General features: G+C 48.5%; 1 protein-coding gene across 2 annotated transcripts in view; it reads left to right on the top strand.

Moving 5' to 3' along the window:
* LOC135902239 (agrin-like) overlaps nt 1-2,405 on the top strand; it is a 615,148-nt gene extending 612,743 nt beyond the window's left edge. For both annotated transcript variants that reach the window (XM_065432212.1, XM_065432210.1), the window contains one exon: nt 1,624-2,405. In XM_065432212.1, coding sequence (XP_065288284.1) covers nt 1,624-2,065 — 442 coding nt within the window. In that variant the 3' untranslated portion in view covers nt 2,066-2,405. The remainder of the gene's footprint in view (nt 1-1,623) is intronic.
* Nucleotides 2,406-24,281: the final 21,876 nt, after the last annotated feature.

The following is a 24,281-nucleotide window of genomic DNA, read 5'->3' as shown; positions in this document are numbered from 1 at the left end:
CATGGCTTTGAAGTTTTTGTTGCGTCGATAGGCAAGCCTTGGTACCTCCGGGAACGTTCTTCAGAAGCTCATTACTTGATAAAATAAGGTGGTATTTTCTTAGATTGTTGTTTGTGTTTGTGAGAGCATTAGAACACTTTGTTATAAAGGCTGGTGGTCTCTCAGATTTTTGTGTAGGCTGTTCCTTAGCTTGTTCCGACTGCCTCTCCTATCTTGACGCAACGCCATGAACCCTGTGCAGAGGAACTTGTGACTAGTTTCTTTCTGCTAGCGCTGCTTTAAGGTCATGTAAGCGGTGGATATAATCCTTGTCTTCGCTACTGATACTCATTTTTCGTTTCACTTGTCCGATAAAATTTTGTTTCGCTTGCAGTGTCGCGAGTGATGACGGGTGTAGTCGAATTATTGCTGTCTATCAGTAGGCTTCCAATAAATTTCGTCTTGAAAAAGACACGTTCATTTGTTGAAACATTGCCTCCTGCATTTACTTGTTTCGTTTTGCTCATTTACAACGAAGTGACTGGTATAACAAAAGATTTTATATGTACCGGACGAATTCCCATCTGCCATGTGTATGGTGAGTGCCTGTAAACTGAGGACTACTTCAACAAATGTGCTCTAGATCGGAGAAATAGAAGCATCCCCGTCAACTGATTTGTTGCGTTACAACTAACGAACGCGGTGCGGCCACTTTCCTCCGTAGCCACCACAGGGTGGCGGTGCATATAACGTTGAAGGCATTTCTACCAGTTCATTCACTAGAAAATCTTCTAGCACCAACTTGTACTTGAATGCTAATCGCAATAACGGCGATAAACATCTGCACGAGATCGCCCTGCCTGACTATTTTTTTAGGTTCCTGTTTAGTTCAGTCTCAGACACGTTCTAACAAGGTAGTACTGGGGTTCAAGACGGATAAAATTGCTGTCGGAGTATAGTTTTCGGCTGGGGTTCAGTTCGAGACGCAGATTTCAACAGCATTTTGAATGTTTCGCTGAAGTAGCAGAGGAACCGATAGAGTGGCCGTCTTTTGATGATGCAGAAATTCTCTGTCATGTAGGATTTTTTGTTTGCAATATCGTGAGCAGAAAAGTGCCGCCGGATAACACTGCATATGGTGCGATCGATAGCCCAGGTAATATTTAGTAAACCGTGCGTGGAGTGTGTTGCACTTCTGCATAGCACTGTATGAAGCCAGCAGATAATGAGTCGAAAAAAAAACCACCGGTGATGGTGGTTTACTAAGAATCCTAACGGCGCGAAGAGCCACAGCACACACAAAACACGACAAAGACGTAAGCGCCTGCGTGTGACGTATTCTCTGTGTGCTGTTTGATTTTCGAGTTTAGAGCGCAAAGCTAAAGGAGGGGGATTTATTGTGATGTGGAATTATATGTCGGTGACAACAAAATTTTCAATAATCGCGACATTCTTACTGAACCAAAGAGGAAAATGACGGAACTAGCTTTGACGCGGTTCATTCCTGCCGCTCTTTAATTGCTAGGTTTTTCAGTGCATTCTGCCAGTAAAGCGCGCACCAGAACCGACTAGCGCACGCCGCAGTGATTGCGCACTAATGGCGTCTGAGACTGTAGCTGATGGCGCTCCCTGTCGTTACCGCAGCGGCGCCCCAGAGAACGAGGTGGAGATTCGCTTCCAGAGCCGGGAGCCTCGCGGTCTGCTGCTCTGGACGGGCGGGCGTGGAGACCACATGGCGCTTGCGCTGGACCAAGGCAGGCTGGTCGTCTCGTACGACTTGGGCGCTCGACGTCAGGAACTGTGGTCCGGGTCGCGGCTCGACGATGGCCGCTGGCACACGGCGCGGCTACAGCGCCAGGGCCGCCTGGCCACACTGGTGGTGGATGGTGCGAAGCCTTTGAGCTCGACCGCTGCCCCCGGCGCCACGCAGCTCAACACGGACGGGCTGCTGTGGCTGGGCGGGTGCCCCAAGCTGCCGCCCGGGCTGCCAGCCGCGCTCTACTTGGGCTTCGTGGGCTGCATACACGAGGCGACCGTCGACGGGCGTCAGCTGGCGCTCGCAGGTCCGCCCTGTTCCGACACCTGAACGATCATCACTGAAGCGTGACGCGCGAAGAGGCAGCATGGAAGACAAGCCCGGCGCTCGTCTATTGCGCCTCTCTTCGTTGCACGCAGCCACGTGGAGTGACCGAAAGGGGCCGGTAGCCACACGCACGATAGGACCACCGACCGTCGTACCTTGCATCAAAAAAAGATCGCCCAGTTCCTTCCTCTTGGGCTTTCCATCTCGACTGCCTGCGCACTACACGCATTGCGAATATTTTGCTTTCAGCGGTGTGAAAACAACTGCAGTACCAGGGGCAACGACACTTGTCGCGTCACTATACACGAAAGGAATATGGAACTGCATTAGTACCTAGCATCAAGGTTTGACCAATGGCGGGATGGCACCGCTACCAACTCTGCCGTCAAGTGCTGGGAGCGCAAACAGGAACTCAAAGAGCTTATTTACTTATGCGCACGTGTTCGTCACAGCCGCTGCCACCAGTGCACGCCCACCTCGTGACGCCGTGACAGCTGTTACTATGGTTCTTTCGCTTATTTGTCATATTGAGTTCATTACGCGGTTAGGTGGCAGTTATGATTTGCAGTTAATGAGGTTTCGCCACCTATTCACTTCGCCATGCACATTCTTGCAATTTATCTTTTGCTACAAAGGCAAGTTTCAGCTCAAGGTAGCTACAGTAGTGTAGTTTCTGATGCGTACGGCTAAGGAGCACCACCTCAAAGCAGCTGCTTGAATCTTGGAGAACGGCAACACGGATTGGCCCTAACAGAGAACGTTCATCGCTGGCCCGTGATTTTCCCGTGCCTTGTTCTCGGTCCGTATTGCTTCACGTCTGAGGTCTCGGACGCCGTTACCACAGTCTTCCAGAAACGTGCCTCTTCCTTGATGTTTTGCGGCATGCTCGGCCTGCGAGGAACATGATCAGAGCTGTCGCTGGTTCCTGTGCTGCTCTCCACCGTTGGCCGTGCCAGGTACGGATGCTTCGACGAACAGCCGCTGTTCTCGTTCAGCATCCCGATGTTTTTGCCAATAATAAAAACTATGGCAAACTGAGAGTAACTCTGAAGAAAAATCTCGTGCGTTATACAAGGGCAACAGCCGACTTTGTGCAACTCCAGTACCAGCTCCGTGAGACAGTGCTGCACAGCAAATGAACTTGTGACTGTGAGCGGACTCACTCATCTGGTGTGCAACGGTTGTATTATGCCGCTCGTCAATTTACCGTTAGCAATCGTACCCAGCCACGTTGTATCGTGCTTACGTAGTAGAAATATTCGCGAGTAGCGACAAAATAGGGTAAGCAGAAACAAACCTGCACTGTGGTCCGTGTTCATTGTGCGAGCTGCTCTCACTGTGCAGTCTTGCAAACATGCATATATAAATTTTGTTAAAAATTAGGTGATTTTCCAAAGCTGCTTCCCAATGTATATGCTTTGTGCACTGCATGATAGAAGTGAGACCATGAACAGGAATGGTAGAGAGAGTGCATATGACAGCACAGTGAACATGGGTAAATTTTATTATTCTCAATTGTATTACATACGAATCGTAGGTAATAGCTTGTCATAGCAGCAAAATTAATCATATCACCAAATTTTTTAAAAGAAAATAACGGTAAGACGCCTGTATTCCTTTTCTTTGAAGTTATCCCTTAGGTGGTGCACCTACGTGTTGAGGAGACTCCAGATGTTATACCAATTTGGGGAAAAAAGAAAGCACTTCGATAGAATGACATCAACGCATGTGCTGAACTTCTCCAGCAGGTTAAAGGCAAGTTGCTTTAAGTTCACCTGCGCAATAGCTAACTGTAACCCTGCAGGCCAAAATATTATTTAAGAAAGATTTGATATTTTTTCTAAATGAGGCATTAGCACAATGTAGTTAGGTTACTGCGCTGTAGTCAATAACAATTGAAGCACTAACAGAATCGCTGACTAATCCTACGAAAATGAAATAAGTCGCAACAGTCTGCGCCATGGGGCAGAGCGTAGCGCCCAATTACCCATGCTTACGAGGCCTGCGTCCACTGCCGCCATCTAAAGAAAATTGTATTATGGGTGGCGGGAGAAATGTGCAGCGGTTGCTCGCCGTGAAACGTGCGGTTGCTCGCCGTGAGAAAATGTTGGTTCTACCATGGTTTCTTTCTTTTGAGTTATGTCAGCGAAGCTTGAAAATGAAGGCAGATAGATTGCATAATGCGTTTTGGCGTAGGCGAAGTTGGCGTCTATTTCCCGGTAAGGTTATAAATTGGCCACTGCTGAAAATCACGCACATAAGTATATTCTCTAGTTGAATGCTGTTATATTCGCTAGCTTTCCAGATATATTTGTGAAATTGGCACATCTGATACTGGTTCGCGAGTGAACGAACAAAGCTGACTTGGATATAAGTTCATGAAGCGTGGAGCACGAAAGGGTTGTTTGCATCTTTCATGTGCCTGTACGTTGACAAACCTTTAGTTAAAAGCAGGTTGCTGCATTGACTCGCTCAGACCCATCTCCGCTCAATGTCTTCATAGCAGCCTGTTGTATTTTACTTAAAAACAATACCTTGAGGTATTTGGAAAAGTGGGGTCATTCCAATTGTGTGCTGCGTATTCGGTACTTTTTTATTGAGAGCCTTACAACAGCTTACGCAACCAGGCGCAGAGGGCTTACAAGTAACACTGTCTGCGAACTCGGGAGCGCTCTTTATTTCTTGAGAACAATGAGGTGTGGCTGGCCCATCCTTCTAGTACAGTCGCATGCACTCCCTCCCTGATTGCGCTTTCCCATAGCCTGCTAGTTTGCTGAGAGGCCGTCCGTCGATGGGCTTGTGACCACACGTTCCGTAATTTCTAATTGCTGGGCACTAGTGACAGTAGCAGAGGAGGTGGGAGCGCAATTGATGAGTGCGTCCGCTAAACTTGCATCCTGCGAGAGTGCGGCAGCCGTCCGCCAAAGTCCTCTGCATACATCGATTAGCACGCTTTCCCGCGTTCATGATCACAAAGATTGCGAGTGTACGTAAAGAAATAAAGAGTGACCTTCGCTGCGGAAGCTCGATCATAGTATGCATTCAGCCGCCTACGTGCGCCGCATCTGCTAACGCAGGTAACCTGCTTGAGGTATGTGCTACTTAAGTAATCTGCCTTTCTCTCATTTTCATATCTCTCTCTAAGAAATGCATTTGTGAAGTCTAACCGCTGTGGCTCCAACTCGAGTGTGAATTGTCTTGATTGCTGCGCTGCAGTTATCGTTACTTAGCAATAAATGGCAAACGAGGCTTCCTCTTCCTCTCAACTGACGCGGAGCTGAAGTCTCAAAAAGTTCCGACCACAGCAGCTATTTGCCATGACCCAGCTGTTTTCATAATGTAGTTGAGAATAATTTATAAATGAAGACGAATAATTTGAAAAAAAGTTGGAGAACAGGATGACGAACTGCTAGAGGCCTTGCCCTGTGGACTCCTGAGCATCTTGTCCCTATAAAAGCAGCGCTCTTTTGCGCTCGTACCAGTTTGATGATGCTGCAATGCACGAGAAGCAACGACGCAACCACCCATACTCGGACTTGGCCAATGCACACGCCTTGTTGGATTGGCCATCAGAGGTATTGGATGGCGGACAGACATCCATGCATGGCAGCACGACAGCTAAGAGCCACACACGAGAAAAAAGGATGAAGATGTGGAGGAATGGCTTACTCAGTAGGTTAGTAAGTCATACGTCTTATGGTTATGGAAGTGCATCACAGGCCGATTGAAGTCCCTTTTTGGTGGCTCTGATTTGCCGATGAAATGTCTCGAAACGATTCGGGCAGAAAGGGCTCAGCTACACCGTGAACAGTGTGAACCGTGCAATATATGATAAAGCTGTAGAAAGTCTGCACGCCAGAGAAGTGCATAAAAGAGGTCTGGGCCAATCTGTTCCACATTTTTGACTGACCCCGCCGTCATTCTATGCTACCTGTTTCATTTTCTTCCTCTTCAGTCATAAATTTATTCCAATATTCTCAATCACGTGATTAAAGGCGATCCGCGTGGTCTGTTTTTATCAAAGGTCACCATTTTCTGGCAACTTTTCTTACTAAGAGCTGTAGGTTAGAAATTCTGGTGTACAATTAGGGGTTACCTTATCAAGTTTCCTAAATAATTGCATAACCCAGGCGTCTGTATGGGCCTAAGGAGACGGCTCGGCATAAACAGCCCATATTGTGCTTATGAATTGTGTTGACTTGGATATGTTTAGCACTAGGCTCGACTGAGCGCCACGTCGGCTTATGTTTGATTCCCGTTATCGGCCCCGTACATTGAAGTAAATTTCTTCACGTCCCATGCACTCGAATGATATCGACTCTACTAGCTCATCGCAACCGCTATACTTCTTGAGTAATGCTTTCATATCCGGGCAGCGTTTCTGTGCTATCGTGACTGGCTGTTTTGATGTGTTTTTATGCAAGGCTAATGGTAACAGGCACTAAGCACCTTTTTATTTGCAATTGAAGCTGGAGTTTGTGTTCCTAAGGCGTGATGTCCTTCTACTATTTACAGAGATTGCACACAGTGAAACTCAGCCGGTTCTGCATCACGATGCTCAGCCCATTCAGAGCGTCCCTAATGAGAAGGATTTAAAACGGCCTTCCCAAATTTGTCAATTTATGTGCCACATGTTCTACGGTAATTTGGAGGTGAAAGTTCCTGTACACGAATGCTGCGTGTAAAGCCGCCAGCGGCTTTTATAGACAGGCAATGAGAATGCGAAAGTTTGTCCTAATACCTGTAAGAATGTGTACAATTATATCTAAAGATATCAGAGTGCTGTATCTTTGTGAAACAACCGTGTGGCTGTTGTGCGGAATAAAATGTAACAATAACTACATTGTTCAGCTGTTGCTTATGTGTAGTTTACTAGCTTAGCTACTGGCACGAATAGAACCAACTGAAACGTCATCATATGACGCAACATGCGTTCTTTTACCGGGTTCGCAACCGCAAATTCAAAATAAAAAGCAATAGGTTGTCTAACAAAGTGTTCTGTGTCTTGCGGCGAATGTAATCAGTTTTATTGATCACTATTTCGCCGCGATCAGTCACTGCCACAACAAATTTCAAATTGAGGTTGCCGACGATCATATCCTAGAGCAGGCTGAATCCCGGAAGTAATTTGCAGTTACAAAAACGAAGCTTTCAGAAACGTTTTCCATTCCAAAATTTGATTTCATGAGATAAATTAACAGAAAAACAGCGCAAGAAACACAGGGACAAAATAAAGAAGTGAAGGTGACGCTTGCAGAGTTTGAGCCGCGGTTTATTCAGAAGCAGTCAAGTATTACATACGCGTCTTATCCCAGCGATTTCGCACAAGCCAACCGAAGAACCAACCGACCCGCCGTGGTTGCTCAGTGGCTATGGTGTTAGGCTGCTGAGGACGAGGTCGCGGGATCGAATCCTGGCCACGGCGGCCGCATTTTGATGGGGACGAAATGCGAAAACACCCGTGTGCTTAGATTTAGGTGCACGTTAAAGAACCCCAGGTGGTCGAAATTTCCGGAGTCCCCCACTACGGCGTGCCTCATAATCAGAAAGTGGTTTTGGCACGTAAAACCCCATTATTTAATTTTTTTAACCGAAGAACCAGAAAAGGTAAAACAAGCTATTAAAAACACTAAGTCAGAATCGTAGCACTCGTAGTCAGAAGGCGCACATTTTAGAGTCCAGTAATAAGGAAACAACAAGCGTCTCCCAAAATGTAATTCTGAAATGTTTAGGCCCGTCATGACACTCTTTCAAAATTGCACGGAAGCTTGGCTCATGCGCGCGGCGCCAGGCCTCTATTCCACGTCACTAACTGATCATATCAGTTTTCATTGACCTGTAGCGCTACCTCAGCCCTCGCTTCAGTATGCTGAGTGCAGAGCGCCAGGATCGACACACATGCCGCAAACCTCGTAACTGAGCAATCGCGCATAGCATAGCTTTATTTTTTGCGTTCATGGCTTGCTGCGAGTGCCAGCTGACGTCCAGCAGATGCGGGTGCTACATGGCGGCCAGGCTAAACCAAGGCCCATCCAAACGGCTCGCGAAGCTTTGGGCTAAAATCCGTCCCGAAGCGATTGTCACCGACACCAGCAAGGGCGGTTATGGGAGCAGCGAGCGAAGCGCGGTTAGGTGAGGAGGAACAGCGATTGTAAATAAAGAACAGTTTGTTTCAATAAAGTGAAAGCCCAACTTAGACATATTCAACGAAATGAAATTCCTAATTGTATTTGTATTTATCTGGCCAGGACACAAAAGAATTCTTTCGCTGAAAAATTGGAAGCTATTGCGCGTTATTTTTAGCGCCCGCTGAAAAAAGGGTGTTCACGCCTTTGCCCGCTGCAATGAAATGCAGTGCTTCAAGTACCCTGAGAGGCACGCTCATAAAGTTAACATGCTGCTATACGCCCCTTTCAAATGTTGTGTTGTTTTCGTCGGCAACGTACACCCGTGAGCTTAAGTATACGGACCACGGGAGCGCGTGCCGAACTGCATCGACGCACCGTCTACCGACGCGGCGCCTGCTGCCGAGAGGGCCGCTAGAGCAGCGGTGCGCACGCGCGCCCCATCATATCTGCTGGCCTGACATGTAGCTTTGCCTGACGCCGCTGTGGTGCTCGTAAACTACACGTCCACTGGGCGTCGTTTTCGCTGCTCCGTCGCATCTGGGCCATTGTTTTACGCAGCGGCTGCGGCTTGGCTGGCACGCGCGTCCGCTTTCACTCTTTCTTTGGGGGAATTATCGCACGCCGCACTGCCTTCTCCGACGCCTTTAGATGACTCGCACAAAGTGGCCTTCTGCGGCTGTGTGGTATATCTCGAACTGTTCCAATGCTTGCTGCCGCAGGTAGAAGCAAGGTTTTGCAATCGGTGTCCGCCGTCGCGTTAAGAAGTAGAACAGAGCTGCAGGGGCTACTATGCTGCGCAAGCAGCAGGATGCTAAAAGGAGAAATTAGCGGCACCGTAGTGCCTTTATTCCTTCAAACCCTTCAACAAAGCTTGAACAAGAAATGCACGCGAGGGTGCCACTACAGACTGCAGCGACAGCGCTGGCACATGCGCGAGAATATAAAATCAGGTGCAGCTGTGCGGTGCACGCTGCCGTGAAGTTCCAATTACGGTGGCCTCCTTGCGAATCAGGTCGGGGTGACCGGCCTGAATCACTGGTCGGGATCTCCTCATGGCATCACGTTACGAGCGGATACCACGGCACCTTCGAGGCGTCATCGCCGCCCATGGAAAATTGAAAGCGTAGTGATATCATGCATACAGTAGTGAAAATCATAATCTACGAAAATAAAAGCAACACGTTATCTCTTCCTAAGTGCCCTCAAGACCGCAGTTTGTCGATGGTCACCCCGACAAGTGATTCAGGCCGGTCACCCCGACCCGATTCGCAAGGAGGCCACCGTAATTGGAACTTCACGGCAGCGTGCACCGCACAGTTGCCCCTGATTTTATATTCTCGCGCATGTGCCAGCGCTGTCGCTGCAGTCTGTAGTGGCACCCTCGCGTGCATTTCTTGTTCAAGCTTTGTTGAAGGGTTTGAAGGAATAAAGGCCACTAGTGCCGCTAATTTCTCCTTTTAGCATCCTGCTGCTTGCGCAGCATAGTAGCCCCTGCAGCTCTGTTCTACTTCTTAACGCGACGGCGGACACCGATTGCAAAACCTTGCTTCTACCTGCGGCAGCAAGCATTGGAACAGTTCGAGATATAACACAAAGCCGCAGAAGGCCACTTTGTGCGAGTCATCTAAAGGCGTCAGAGAAGGTAGTACGGCGTGCGATAATTCCCCCAAAGAAAGAGTGAAAGCGAAGCGCGGCGGACGCGCGTACCAGCCTAGCCGCAGCCGCTGCGTAAAACAATGGCCCAGATGCGACGGAGCAGCGAAAACGACGCCCAGTGGACGTGTAGTCTACGAGCACCACAGCGGCGTCAGGCAAAGCTACATGTCAGGCCAGCAGATATGATGGGGCGCGCGTGCGCACCGCTGCTCTAGCGGCCCTCTCGGCAGCAGGCCCCGCGTCGGTAGACGGCGCGTCGATGCAGTTTGGCACGCGCTCCCGTGGTCCGTATACTTATGCTCACGGGTGTACGTCTTGGTTCTTGTGGCGTTGTGGTTTCCGAGGCGTGTTTCATGCATCGCAGGTAACGCGTACAGTGATAGTAATAAGTTACGATCGCCAGATTATTAATACGAAAGCAGTATAGTGCCAATTTTTTTATTATGGGGTTTTACGTGCCAAAATCACTTTCTGATTATGAGGCACGCCGTATTGGAGGACTCCGGAAATTTCGACCACCTGGGGTTCTTTACCGTGCACCTAAATATAAGTACACGGGTGTTTTCGCATTTCGCCCCCATTGAAATGCGGCCGCCGTGACCGGGATTCAATCCCGCGACCTCGTGCTCAGCAGCCCAACACCATAGCCACTGAGCAACCACGGCGGGTAATATAGGGCCAATTGCGCGAAAATCCGTCGGCGTGGCCGCAAGATTGCACCAGAAGTGGCCGACGGCGCAAAGAGTAAAAACAGGTGAAAAAAAAAAACTTAAAAGTACGTCAAATTTCTCATGGAGGTTTCTGGAAACAACGTAAATTAATGACTTTCAAAGGAAAATTTACCCCATTTCTGTCTGGGTGGGAATCCAGGCCTGCGGTGTGTGATACGAGCCGCGCTTCCCCGCAGCCGCAGCAGCTCCGCGGTTCTGGCTGGCCTAGTGCGTGCGTCATTGCTCACATCCCGTCCTACACTAAAATGTGGACGCGATGCATTCGTGTTCAAACTTTAGTGTGCGACGTCGTACACTAAAATGTGCACACTGGTGACTGAAGGTGCGGCCGAGTACTTACACCAGTGGGCACGTGATGCTGCAGTCATTAAGTAGGAGGTGGCGCCACGTCATTAGTGTACAAAAAGAGCGCGTTCATCACGTTCCGAAACCTACAGATGGTATACTGCTTTCTCATTTCCAACCGTGAGCAGAATAAAGTGTCCCTGCCGAATTTTTTTTCACTTAGCAGCCTTCGTACGGCATCATTGGCCGGTAGGCTAGGCGTCCGGCGATGAGGCAAGCATTGCACACCGAAAGCGGCTCGCAGAGAAACAACGCGCCAAGCATGGGTGCGATTGCGACACGGCTGAACCTTCGCTGCGTCGCTGTGTGAGCCAGGAGCTCGCGTTGTATTGCGGTAGACGTGAAAATAGTGCTCTAATGATAGGCCACGAAAATAGGTTTCATTGCCTTCAAATTAAAATGACGGTCCATCACTTTTTAAAAGGATAAACGTCATTTTATTTTTTGTTCCGCCGGAACTGTTTCCTCGTCACACAGATGGCGCTAAGCCTCACGAAACGCCCATGACACGCCAGGTTTTGAACGTATGGAATTCCATTGAATCTGCGCTACCACATTTATTTACCTTTTATAAACCGCAAGCTTGAAGTGGACGCGATGCGGAAGCTTTTGATAATTCAACGCAAGGTGGAGAATTGAGAAATATGTGCTCTGGAGATGCACGTGGGTGATTGGTGTCTCCGGGTAGGCTGGCTTGAGGCGATGAATGTAGTGTCTCCAAACGTCCATGCTGCGCACTGGCAACAATCTTCGAGGAACAGCACAGAACCGGAAAGCGTCGGTGATAAGCCGGCGTTATAGCAACCTGTATGCCTTCTTACCTAGGAAAAAACATATGCCCATGACACGAGGTCCAGGTGTTCGAATAGATGTTGCTTGGCTGACGTACGTTGAGCGGCCTGTAGGTCGCGGAAGCATTTCTGGCCATATTGAAGATATGCTTGGTGTCGAAGTTTTGCCTTCGCTGTAGCAATCTGTCGGCGGAAAGACGTATGCAGGAGTCGAAAACAAGTTCGGAAACAATAGGAGTCGAAAACAATACACGCAGGCGAATGCGCAACATACAAAGCATCAAAACCGCGCGCTCATTACGGCAGCAACCAGCGCGCGGGGAAACTCAGAGCAAGACGGTCGAACCAACTGATCCTTAAAGCATGCCTGCACGGCGTGAGGGCACGACCGTACAAGAGAGGATTGAAGGCAATGTTTATAAATGGCTCGCTTAACTATCTGGGAATGTGCGGACTCATGTGGCAGTATTCCCTTTGTTGTCCGAGGCGAATAAAGCCCGGAGCTGTTACCCGTCGGCAAGGTAATGTTAAGATCTAAAAATTGCAATGAATTGCAGGAATGTGCCTTGAGAGTAAAACCATTCCCTTCCCGAGACGCCAAACAGCCGCTGAAACTTTGTCAACAATATGATGATTTAGCGGCCTTTTGCCGTCTCGAGAAGGGAATGGTTTTTACTCATGTGGCGTGTAACATGTTACTTGATTATGTCTGCATCCTGAAACTGTCCCTTGCATGACTTTCCCCAAACCTTTCTCCGCGCAGGAAATGACTCCTTGCGCATTCTAAAAGAACAACGAAGATCTGACGGTGGGGACAAGTAAATACCATTATTAAGAAAGAGTTATCATGTAGCTGCTGATGGAAACAGAGACGATATACCTCGGCGTGTTGTCGTGAAGTTCTGTAATATGTCGTATTATAGGGCACCAGTAGTAAGGTATATGTCAGCAGACGAAAAAAAAGTGGACCTTAAAAAGAAAGTGCGCGCGCAATATCAACACTCGGTGACCCGCACGTCGCGGGGAATCGCGCATCCTTGAGCGCTGAACTAGGACCGGGCGTAAAAGGCCTCGGCCGCCGGCCACGCGGAAGGCGAGAGTGACAAGGCACGCACACTGACAAATAAAATTGGCTACCAGCACAAGAAGCAGCGCAAACCCTGCGTGCTCATTTCAGCAGAGCAGCGCCTGGCCGAAAAGCTCGACGACAGCGCCCTCACAGTCTCTCGGAACAAGTCTTGCCCGGATCGAGAAGAGGAGTTGCGAAACTTGAAAAGTACTTATAAAGTTAAGGAAAGGACACAAAAAAACACAGATTCAAGCTGCCATCCATGCTGTCCTGTTTAAATGGCTGTGCAGCCAAAATGTGAAACCCAGACAGAGACGAGGGCGCCTGCCACTGTCTCTACAATCATGTGAGCAATGGGAACTGCCACGAGCCAGCGTGTGAAACGTTCCATTATACTCGCAACATAGGGATAACCGCGCGGGAGAGGTAGCAGCGTAGATATGTTTATACGCACCCAGTCTAAGCGCTGCTCAGGAGGCAGAAACCGTTGGTGCAGCGTCATAGTGTGATGGGTTACTTTGCTCGCTTCGCACGCAATGCACGCATGGGACAGCCCGCAAGCGTACGTAATAACATGAGGCCAGGATGAGCATACTTGCATTCTGCGATGAGCAATGTCGTGCGGAAAGTTTTCACAGGCTGCTCTTTGATGACTCCATGGAAAGCGCAATCACCACGAACAATTAGCGGGCTGGTTGGTGTATTTCAGCGCTGTATATGTCTCTTTACGTTCATTCCTTGTTTTTACATGCTCCTAATTGACGACTGTACCGAAAGTACAGCGCAATTACCGTAAATTTCAGGCGGGTTAGTTGATCTCTATACGTCAACTAGCCCAACTAGCCATATACATCAACTAGCCCAACTAGCCATCTATCCTTACCCTGTGCGTGTCTCCTTATGTTCTTCCGTTTTTACACTGTGGTATGTGAAGACTCTGCCGAAGCACAGTGCAACGACCTTCAACTTCAGGCGGGCTCCTTGACATATATGAGCGCTCGTCCCTTGTGTTTTACATGCTGGTATTTGACCACTCTGTCGACGGCAACGACTACTGAACAACAGGTGGGCTAGTTGACGTTTCTCAGCGCTGTGCATGTTTCTCTATGTTCGTCCCTTGTTTTTCACACGCTGCTACTTGATCTTATCGAGGGCACAGCGCAACAACCTCAACCGACAAGCGGGCTGGTTTGTGTATGTCAGAGCTGTATGTGTCTCTTTACGTTAGTCTTTATGTTTTCTACGCGTTAGTACTCGGAACAGCGCAAGGATCGTAAATTACACTTGGACTAGTTGATGTGTGAGCACTGTGCATCTAATTACGTTTGTCGTTTGTTTTTTTGCATGCTGGTAATTGAAGACGCTATCGAAGGCACAGCACAAGGGTCCTGAACTACAGGCGGGCCAACTGGTGCATATAAGCCGCGGCATAGTTTCGTCCCTTCATCTTTTGTTGATGATGAGTTGCGATGTTTATGGCGCAGCAGCCGTGCAGGCTATACTGCGCCAAGCACATGTTTTTTTTTTGAATTAGCTTGTTTGTTCAAATGTGATAAAATAGTGTTGATGGCCAAGTAAACATATTAGCACATGCAATGTGCTACCGATCTTGCAGAGTTACCGCGGCTTTTAAATAGGCAAATGTGTCTTCATATGGCACGAATGGTTCTTCGCTCAGTAAGAGCATGGGATAAAAAACGATTCATTTCTCGTAAAAAACAATTTGAAATATATTTGCCTCCATTTTTCTAAGCCGGGAAATTATATCAAAGTGTATAGCACGTTTAAAAATTCACCGTAGTGTTGGCATATTGGTTGTGATTTATTATTTATTAGGTAACAATAGGTCAGCCTTGTCTGACCAATTCTTAAGCGACATAAGATTACCTCGTAGTCTTTGTCAGTGGCGACAACTGCGCCATTCTCGTAAAACAGTTTTTATGTAATGAAGCTTGTTATGTTCTTGCTGATTCCACAGTTTCTGCCAGTGTTTTACAACTGCTATTTTTAATGTGGCTTTATAATATTGCCGAGATAGGCCAACATCATGTAGCTCCTACTCTTTGCTACCGGTTGTCATAAAATCTGCTCTTTCATTATCGCAGATTCCTACATGACTGGAAATCTAGCAGAAAGCTACGTTTAATGGGCTCTTACCTCATTTGGTTTATTTATTTTGTACGTTCTTAAACAGATTCTTTCTAGATGGTACCCTAGACGTGAGAGCATGAAGAGAGCTCAAGGAGTCATTGAACATGACAGATTGATCATTTTCTCTTTTCAGGTATCTTTAAGGGCTAACTAGATCGCATAGAGTTCTGCAGTAAACACAGTAGTCTCATTTGTTTTTCAGATTGGTTTGATGTGACTGCAGCGCTTACATTATCGTTGCTTCTTGATCCATCTGCAAAATATTTCATGCATAAATTATATTCTGATTCTATTTCAAAATATTGACTTACTAAGGGGTCTCTTGGTTAAGATGGTTTTCTCTTTTCGGTTAATCTAAAGTTGCATTGGAAATGCTTCTTCTCCCAAGGAGCAAAAAAGGTTCACCTTTCAAGAATTGTCTTTTAGCTGGTAACAAAGGTCCGCAATTAGTTTTCGGTACCTGATAAAGAAGGAAGGAATGGCTGCATGTTTATTTCTAAATGTGTTTCAAAGCGCGGCACTGTAGATAGTAGTCTAGAAGGACGCGTTGAACAGGACGGTGACCTCATTATGTACATTTTTCCAAGAACTAGTCGTCTGTGTTTCAAAGACAACTGGTTGGGTTCTGCGTACAAACTTTGTATGGGAGATATACGGTGCACGCCGAAACACAGACGTAGTCCAAGATGATGCAGCGGGTCAACAACCTCTAATGCTGACTTTCGAGCGGAGCCATACACAAAACATCCGTAGTCCGTTTGTGACCAGACGACTGCATTCTATATGCGAAGCAGGCATCTTCTAGTTGAACGCCATTATCGCTAGGATATGAACTTTATTAGACTGAAGAATTTGAGAGATTTTTGTTTGTCATACGCGATGTGCGCTTTGAAGTTGAGCTTCTTGTGAAACATTACAAGAAGAAATTTGTGTTTATTCTTTTCTGTGATTTGCAAGCCTTTATTATGCAATGTTGGGTCCGGTGTGAGCCTTCGATATTGACTGAGAGGTACGCATAGTGTTTTTTCTGCGAAAAATTTCAAGCCATTTGCACTTGCCCATCACACTATAGAGTTTACGCCCAACTGCAGTTCGCGCTCGCAAGTAACCATGTTACCAGAGGAGCAACTAAGTTGAATGTCATCGACGTATAAAGAATCTATTTGGAAGACAGAATAACTGTACTTATCGAGTTGAGCTTCTCTAAAAATAGCGTAACACTTACACTCCACCTCGCGGCACTGAATTTTTCTGTATAAAACAATTACGAGAAAGTTGCCCCAAAAACCACCTGAAAAATTTTGTGCCCCGGATAGCTTTTCATTATACCAAGCATGTGCCCCTATATTCCGTGTCTGTGGAAATCCATTACCACGCCATGTCCCCCCGTCGTGTCATGCGCTTTTTCTAAGTCAAAGAAAGCGGAGATGCAATGTGCTCTTTAGACGAAAGATTCACGGATTCTCGTTTATAACCTGGCTAATTGGTCGATTAAAATGCGATTCCAGGTTTTAGAAGTCGTATAACTATCGCCTTCTTCCATGCTTTCAGAGTGCAGTGGTGGCGTAGAGGTAGAGCATCCGCCTCTCGTGCAAGAGGACCGGGGTTCGAATCCCGGTGCCACGCAATTTTCCACTTGAATAAAAAAAAATCTGCGTGCGGATAAACATTGCATAAACAGGCCTGTAGTGCGGCCTGATCCCGGTGACCAGAACCGGTAACGCGCTCCCTCATCAGAGCAGGATTGGAAATTCTGGTGCACTATTTGGCCACAACCTCATAGAGGAATTTGAAATCCCACAAGTATCGCCGGAAGAAGTAAAGAAAGCCTTGGGAGCTATGCAAAGGGGGTAGGCAGCTGGCAAGGATCAGGTTACAGCAGATTTGATGAAGGATGATGGGCAGATTATTCTAGAAAAACTGGCTACCCTGTATACGCAATGCCTCATGATCTCGAGCGTACTGGAATCTTCGAAGAACGCTAGCATAATCCTAATCCATAAGAAAGGGGACGCCAAAGACTTGAAAAATTATAGACCGATCAGCTTACTGTCCGTTGCCTACAAAGTATTTATTAAGGTAATCGCAAATAGAATGAGGAACACCTTAGACTTCCGTCAACCAAAAGACAAGGCAGGATTCCGTAAAGGCTACTCAACAATAGACCATATTCACACTATCAATCAGGTGATAGAGAAACGTGCGGAATATAACGAACCCTTATATATAGTTTTCATTTATTACGAGAAAGCGTTTGATTCTGTCGAAACCTCAGCAGTCATGGAGGCATTACGGAATCAGGGTGTAGATGAGCCCTATGTAAAAATACTGGAAGATATCTATAGCGGCTCGACAGCCACCGTAGTCCTCCACAAAGAAAGCAAAAAAATCAAAATAAAGAAAGGCGTCAGACAGGGAGATACGATCTCTCCAATGCTATTCACCGCATGTTTACAGGAGGTATTCAGGGACCTGGAGTGGGAAGAATGGAGGATAAGAGTTAATGGAGACTACCTTTGTAACTTGCGATTCGCTGATGATATTGCCTCGCTTAGTAACTCAGGGGACCAATTGCAATGCATGCTTACTGATCTGGAGAGGCAAAGCAGAAGGGTGGGTCTAAAATTAATCTGCAGAAAACTAAATTGATGGTTAACAGTGTCGGTAGAGAACAGCAGCTTACGATAGGTAGCGAAGCACTGGAAGTGGTATGCGAATACATCTACTTCGGGGTGGTAGTGACCGCGGATCCGGATCATGAGACTAAAATAATCAGAATATTACGAATGGGCTGGGGTGCGTTTGGCAGACATTCTCAGATTACGAACAGCAGGTTGCCATTATTCCTCAAGAGAAAAGCGTATAACAGCTGTGTGTTACCAGCACTCACGTACGGGGCAGAAACCTGGAGGCTTACGAAAAGGGCTCTACTTAAATTGAGGACGAAGCAATGAGCTATGGAAAGAAGAATGATGGGTGTAACGTTAAGGGATAAGAACAGAGCAGATTGGGTGAGAGAACAAATGCGAGTTAATGACATCTTAGTCGAAATCAAGAAAAAGACATGGGCATGGGCAAAACATGTAATGAGGAGGGAAGATAACCGATGGTCATTAAGGGTTACGGATTGGATTCCAAGGGAACGGAAGCGTAGTAGGGAGCGGCAGAAAGTTAGGTGGGCGGATGAGATTAAGAAGTTTGCAGGGACGACATGGCTACAATTAGTACTTTACCGGGGTAGCTGGAGCAATAAAGGAGAGGCCTTTGCCCTGCAGTGGGCGTAACCAGGTTGTTGTTGTTGTTGATGATGATGATGATGATGACTGCGATCGGCTGTAAAGCAACACTAGTACTGATCAAGTCACTCGTTACTTTCCACAAGGTGTACAAGCCGTTTGTTAGCTATTCTTTCAAATGTATTTACTAAACTGCTGTTTAAAGCAATGGGACGATAACTGTTCGGGTGAGAGCGTACCTTTACAGGTTTTAGAAGTTGTATAACTATCGCCTTTTTCCCTGCTTTCGGAAAGTAGCCTTCCATCCACAACCTCTTTAAGAGGTGTAGCATCGTGTCGTATGTGTTCGCGTGTAGGTGTCGCAGCATTTCTCAGCGTATGTTGTCCGGGCCTGCTGAATGGTTTTTCCCTAAATTGATCGCATCGAAGAGTTCTGTGTATGTAAGAGGACAGTTATATGGCTCATTACTGCTCAGTCAATATCCGAACATTTTTCTTTTCTGCAGTGGAGTTTGTCATAAGAAACTCAGTATTGTAGTGAGCGCCAAGCGAAATTTCAGCAAAGTGCTCGCCAAGTATATTTGCTTGCCGTTATTATCCGTTTCCTCGTCACATATGTGGACCGTGTATTTTGTATGAGCACCGTCATTCTTCCTCACTTTTTCCAAGACTAATTTACTTCTTGTGCCCCTGTTTATGGAGCTCAGATATTTCGCCAATGATGTTCTTCTTGCTATCCGTCTTTCCCACCTAACGTCACTGCGCTTTTGTTTAAATACCAGTTAACTTTCGAAAGTTGGGTACCTGTTCAGTCTAGACCATGCAGTTTTGTTTCCTACGAGCTTTATCAGATGCGTCGTTCCACCACGCTTTCGGTCTTCGTGGAAGCTTCACTTGTGAAAGTGGTATGGAGTTTTCGGCTGCATCTAAAATTTGTATCGTTATTTCATTACATAAGTCGTCAGTATTAACATGTGAACTCGTTTATATTTTACGGGTGAGCGCTTTTACCTTCTAAGAAATGTTATCGCTCACCGCAGGACGCGTCTACATGTATCGGAAGTTTTTAGCACGTTATCAATGCCTCTCCGCTGTATGTTGTCGCCGAACCTTGTGTAATCTGATTGCGTGCACGCGCGACGCGAATGGCATAGAACTTTGTGGAAGGCGCGCGGGTCTCAGCGATTACTCTGGAACATTCGACGACTGATCTATAAAAGCCGATGCGCTTGACGCGCTGATCATATTTTCTCCGATCGCCTAGTGTGTTCGCCGATATCGTTCTTTAAGTGTAGCCTGCTTTTGAGGACACAGGTTCACCCAATAAATCTTTCAGCTTCCACAGTATTGCTACTGTGTTCTTTGTACGTCACTACCACGTGACATCTGGTGGAGGTGCTTCGCGTTCATGCACCAGACGCTCCCACAAAGCCGTGACCCAAGCCCGAACGCGGAAGACCACACTAACGTCGCTAAGATCTAGCGAGGTAGCCGCAGGCTGCAAGGACTCTCCCCGGAGCATGGACTTTTTCTTGAGACGACCAGGAAGATCGTCGCCTAGTCGACGCCAATGGCTGCCCAAGCGTCCCCCATCATGCTGCAGCAGCCCAGATAGCCTCAGACGTTCCGCGGTTTAACATTCGAGCACCTGGAAACCTGCCTTGAGGGGTATGAGAGGGTCGTATTTAACAGCTGGAACAGCGACGACAAATTTCGACATGTATTTTTCGCATTGGAAGATGGCGCCAGGAGGTGGTTCGAGAACCGAGAAGCCGCCTTAACGACGTGGCACCTGTTCTGATGCGGCTTCCTGCAGACATTCACAAACATCCTACGCCGAGAACGAGCCGAAGCATTACTAGAAACCCAAGTGCAGCTGCCTAATCAGACCACCGCGACTTTTACAGCAGAAATAATCCGCCTATTCTGCCATGCCGACCCGTAAATGTCCGAGGAGAAGAAAGTCCTCCTACTGATCCGTGGTGTAAAGGAGGAACGTTTCGCCGGAATAGTACGGAGCCCACCGAAGACCCTCGACGAGTTTCTTCGCGAGGCCACCAGCATCGAGAAGACACTGCAAATGCGTAACCGGCAATTCAACCGCCACACGAACTCGACACACTATGCCGGAGTTCAGTCACTTGCCATCGACATGCTGCGCGAGACTATCCGAGCGGTCGTGTCGGAGGAGCTATAGAAGCTGTTGTGTTCATCACAGCGTCAAGTGGCTTCAATTGCCGACGCCATCCGTGAGGAGCTCCAACAACAGCTCGGATTAACCCCTGAATCGCCGCAGCCTCAGCCGCAAGCGATGACATACGCCGCTGTAGCCCGCTGTTACGTTCCCCCTCCGCGCCCACGGCAGGGCCCAGTGACGACACAGCTCCATCGTCCGCCACCACCCCCGCTGCCATCATGCCAACCCGTCACTCCAGTTAGCATATAAAGGAAGATTGACGTTTGGCGCGCCCCCCACCACCGTCCGCTGTGCTACCACTGCGGAGAAGCGGGTCGCATCTACCGTCGATGTTCATACCGGGACATGGGACTTCGAGGGTTCACCGTTAACGCGCCGAGACCACAGCTTGGCGAACGACCTCACGATATCGCCGACTACCTCGCCGCCACTCAGTGGAGCCCTAAATAACCACCCCGTTCGCCGTAACCAGGCCGCTACCTATCGCCGCAGCGCCTACGATACACCGGCCAAGCCCCGGGGCCGCTCTGCGAGCCCATATCCGGAAAACTAAAAGCAGCAACCGATGGAGGTGCGGTTGCTGTTCGTTGAACTAATGAAGGTCATCTGCCGCCGACGATGACGCCGAAGAGACTACCTCGACGACATAACAACGACATGCCACCGTCCCGACGAAGTCAGGAAGCAAAGAATACGCCGACGAAAGGCAACCCGAAGACGCCCCGTACCAACCACAGGTCAACTCGTAGCAGCTGGGATCTAAGCCAAGACCTAACTGTAACGCAAGACAAAAAACCACCGACCTCGACGTGCTTCTGGACGGCCATGCAGTCACTGCCTTAGTAGATACAGGAGCCGATTACTCCGTCATGAACGAACCCATCGCCGCCCAGTTGAAGAAAGTTAAGGCTGCATGGGAAGGCGCTCAAATTCGGACCGCCGGAGGACACCTCATCACGCCAACTGGAACCTGCACGGCAAGAATTACCGCTCATGACCGGACTTACCCTGCACCTTTGTTATCCTGCAGCAGTGTTCACGCGACGTCATTCTAGACATGGACTTCCTAAACTAACAAGGCGCAGTCATGGACCTCAAGTCGAAGTCGATAACCTTTGGGAAGATCAAGCGATATCACCGGAGAGCTCTCGTAGGCACCATGCCTTGAGTGTGCTCGAAATTCAAGGCAGCATCCGCCTCGCTCCAGCATTGCCATTTCTGTCGGCACCAAAACACCTGCCGACGTGGAAGGCGTCGTCGAGGGGGACCAACGCCTATTGCTGGACCGAGAAATTGGCGTTGCAAGAGGGATCGCTCGACTGCACGGCGGAAAAACGAAAGAGTTGCTGACAAACTTCTGCCAGGCGTTCAAGCACATCAACAAGGGCACGATGATCGTGTACGTCGAGGAACTTCTGGAAACAAGCAATGCGTTTGTCCTCTCGGATTCGGCCGCATCTACTCCGACCACCATAGTTACCGAACCAGACTTCGACGTAAATTCAGGTCTCACCATGAGTAAGCAGCAACAGCTCGGAAGTCTTCTCCGACGATACAAAGACTGATTTTCGACGTCATCGAGGATTCGACAAGCACCAGTTGCAAAACGTCGCATTATAATCGAAGAGTGCACTCGACCACTCCGCCAGAGCCCTTACCTAGTTTCGACGCGAGAACGTGAAGCTATTAGGCAACAAGTCGACGAAATGCTGCGCGGCGACATCATCCAGCAGTCGAAAAGTCCGTGGGCATTTCCTGTAGTCCTGGTGAAGAAAAAGGGCGGAACCCTACGTTTCTGCGTCGATTATCGTTGACTAAACAAGATCACGAAGGAAGACGTATACCCCCTTCCGCGGATAGACGACGCATTGGATCGGATCTGCAACACTAAATACTTTTCGTGGATTGTCCTCAAGTCTGGCTACAGGCAAATATAAGCCAACGAGAGAGATCGCGAAAAGGCCGCCTTCATCGCGCTAGACGGCCTCTAGGAGTTCAAGGTCATGCCATTCGGACTATGCTCGGCTCCTGCAACATTTCAGTGCGTCATGGACACAGAGTTAGCAGGATTGAAACGGCAGACGTGTTTGTTCACTTGGATGACGTCATTGTCATCACCGGAAATTTTGACGATCTGCGGCTTGCGACAGCATTAGATGCCATCAAGTCATCAGGACTCACTCTGAAGCTGGAAAAGTGACGCTTCGCTTACGATGAGCTTCTGTTTCTAGGCCACGTCATCAGCAAATCTGGATTACGCCTTGACCCGCAGAAGACCGCTGCCATCGCAATGTTCCCGCAGAGCACCGACAAGAAGGCAGTGCGTAGATTCCTTGGCATGCGCGCCTAGTATTGGCGCTTTATCAAGGACTTTTGCCGCATCGCATAGCCACTCACACATGTAACCAAATGTGATGTCGAGTTCCAATGGGAAACGCGACAGGCCGACGCATTTTAAGAACTCAAACATCATAAGCAGTCGCCGCCGGTACATGCACACTTCGACGAAGGCACCGATACCGAAATCCACGCTGACGCCAGTAGCCTAGGCCTCGGTGCCGTCCTAGCCCAGAGGAAAGATGGACTTGAACGGGTGATATCTTATGCCAGCCGGTCGATGTCAAAAGCGGTAGGCAATTATTCTACGACTGAAAAGGTATGCATCATCGTCATTTGGGCTACAGCAAAATCCTTCCTTTACCTATATTGCTGGCCATTCGAAGTGGTCAGCGACCATCATGTGTTGTGTTGGCTAGCCAACTTAAAGGACCCTTCAGGACGGCTGGCGTGGTGGAGCCTCAGACTGCAAGAATATGACGTCACGGTTATCTACAAGTCCGGACGAAAACGCTCTGACGCCAACTGCCTACCACGCGCCCCTATCGATCTCCCGCCGCAACACGATGAGGACGACAACGCCTTCCTCAAAATAATAAGCGCGGAGGCCTTCACTAAACAGCTGACCCGGAGCTAAAAGGGATCGTCGAATATTTGGAAGGGAACACCGACGTTGTCCCTACGGCATTTAAGCGCGAGTTGTCTTCGTTCACAGTACCTTCTGGTTTTTCCGTCTGCGCTGCATCCAGAAGTACGCCCTACATGACGATCCAACCGCTGGGCACCTCGGATTCTCCGAAACGCTGTGGAGGATACAGGGAGGGCATCACAGGCCGCGTCTGACCACCGACGTCACGCCTCATGTCAAGACATGCCGGGACTGTCAGCGACGCAAGACACCACCAACAAATCCAGCAGGATTAGTACAGCCGATCAAACCTTCTTGTCGACCATTTCAACAGATCGGGATGGATTTGTTGGGAGCCGTTTCCGACGTCAACATCCGGAAATAAGTAGATCGTCGTGGCGACGGACTATCTCACCCGCTTCGCTGAAACTTAAGCTCTACCGAAAGGCAGCGCAGTCGAAGTGGCGAAATTTTTCGTCGGGAACATCCTGCTACGACATGGTGGCCTAGAAGTCCTCATCACCAACAGAGGAACGGCCTTTACAGCCGAGCTCACCCAAGCCATTCTGCAAATATGGCTAGACAAGCCACAGGAGGACAACTGCCTACCACCCGCAGATGAATGGCCTCACGGAGCACCTGAACACGACCCTCGCCGACATGCTAGCAATGTACGTCGACGTCGAACACGAGACCTGGCATGCCCTCCTGCCGTACATAATCTTCGCTTACAACACGGCGGTGCACGAAACAACACAGATCACGCCGTTCCAGCTGGCTTACGCCATGCTGCTGCAAGTTTGTGACAAGGAGAATCTTTTAGTCGCCGCCTATCTCCAGCACGCCGTAGATGCACGACAGCTCGGCCGCCTAAGAATCAGGAACCAGGAGAGTTCCGACAGCCGACACTACAACCGTCGACGACGCTACGTCGAGTACCAGCCCGGTGA

The sequence above is a fragment of the Dermacentor albipictus genome, chromosome 6 (genome assembly GCF_038994185.2).
Source record: "Dermacentor albipictus isolate Rhodes 1998 colony chromosome 6, USDA_Dalb.pri_finalv2, whole genome shotgun sequence".
NCBI lineage: Eukaryota > Metazoa > Arthropoda > Arachnida > Ixodida > Ixodidae > Dermacentor > Dermacentor albipictus.
Note: the sequence above shows the minus strand (reverse complement) of the source record. Positions and strands in the feature narration are given on the sequence as shown.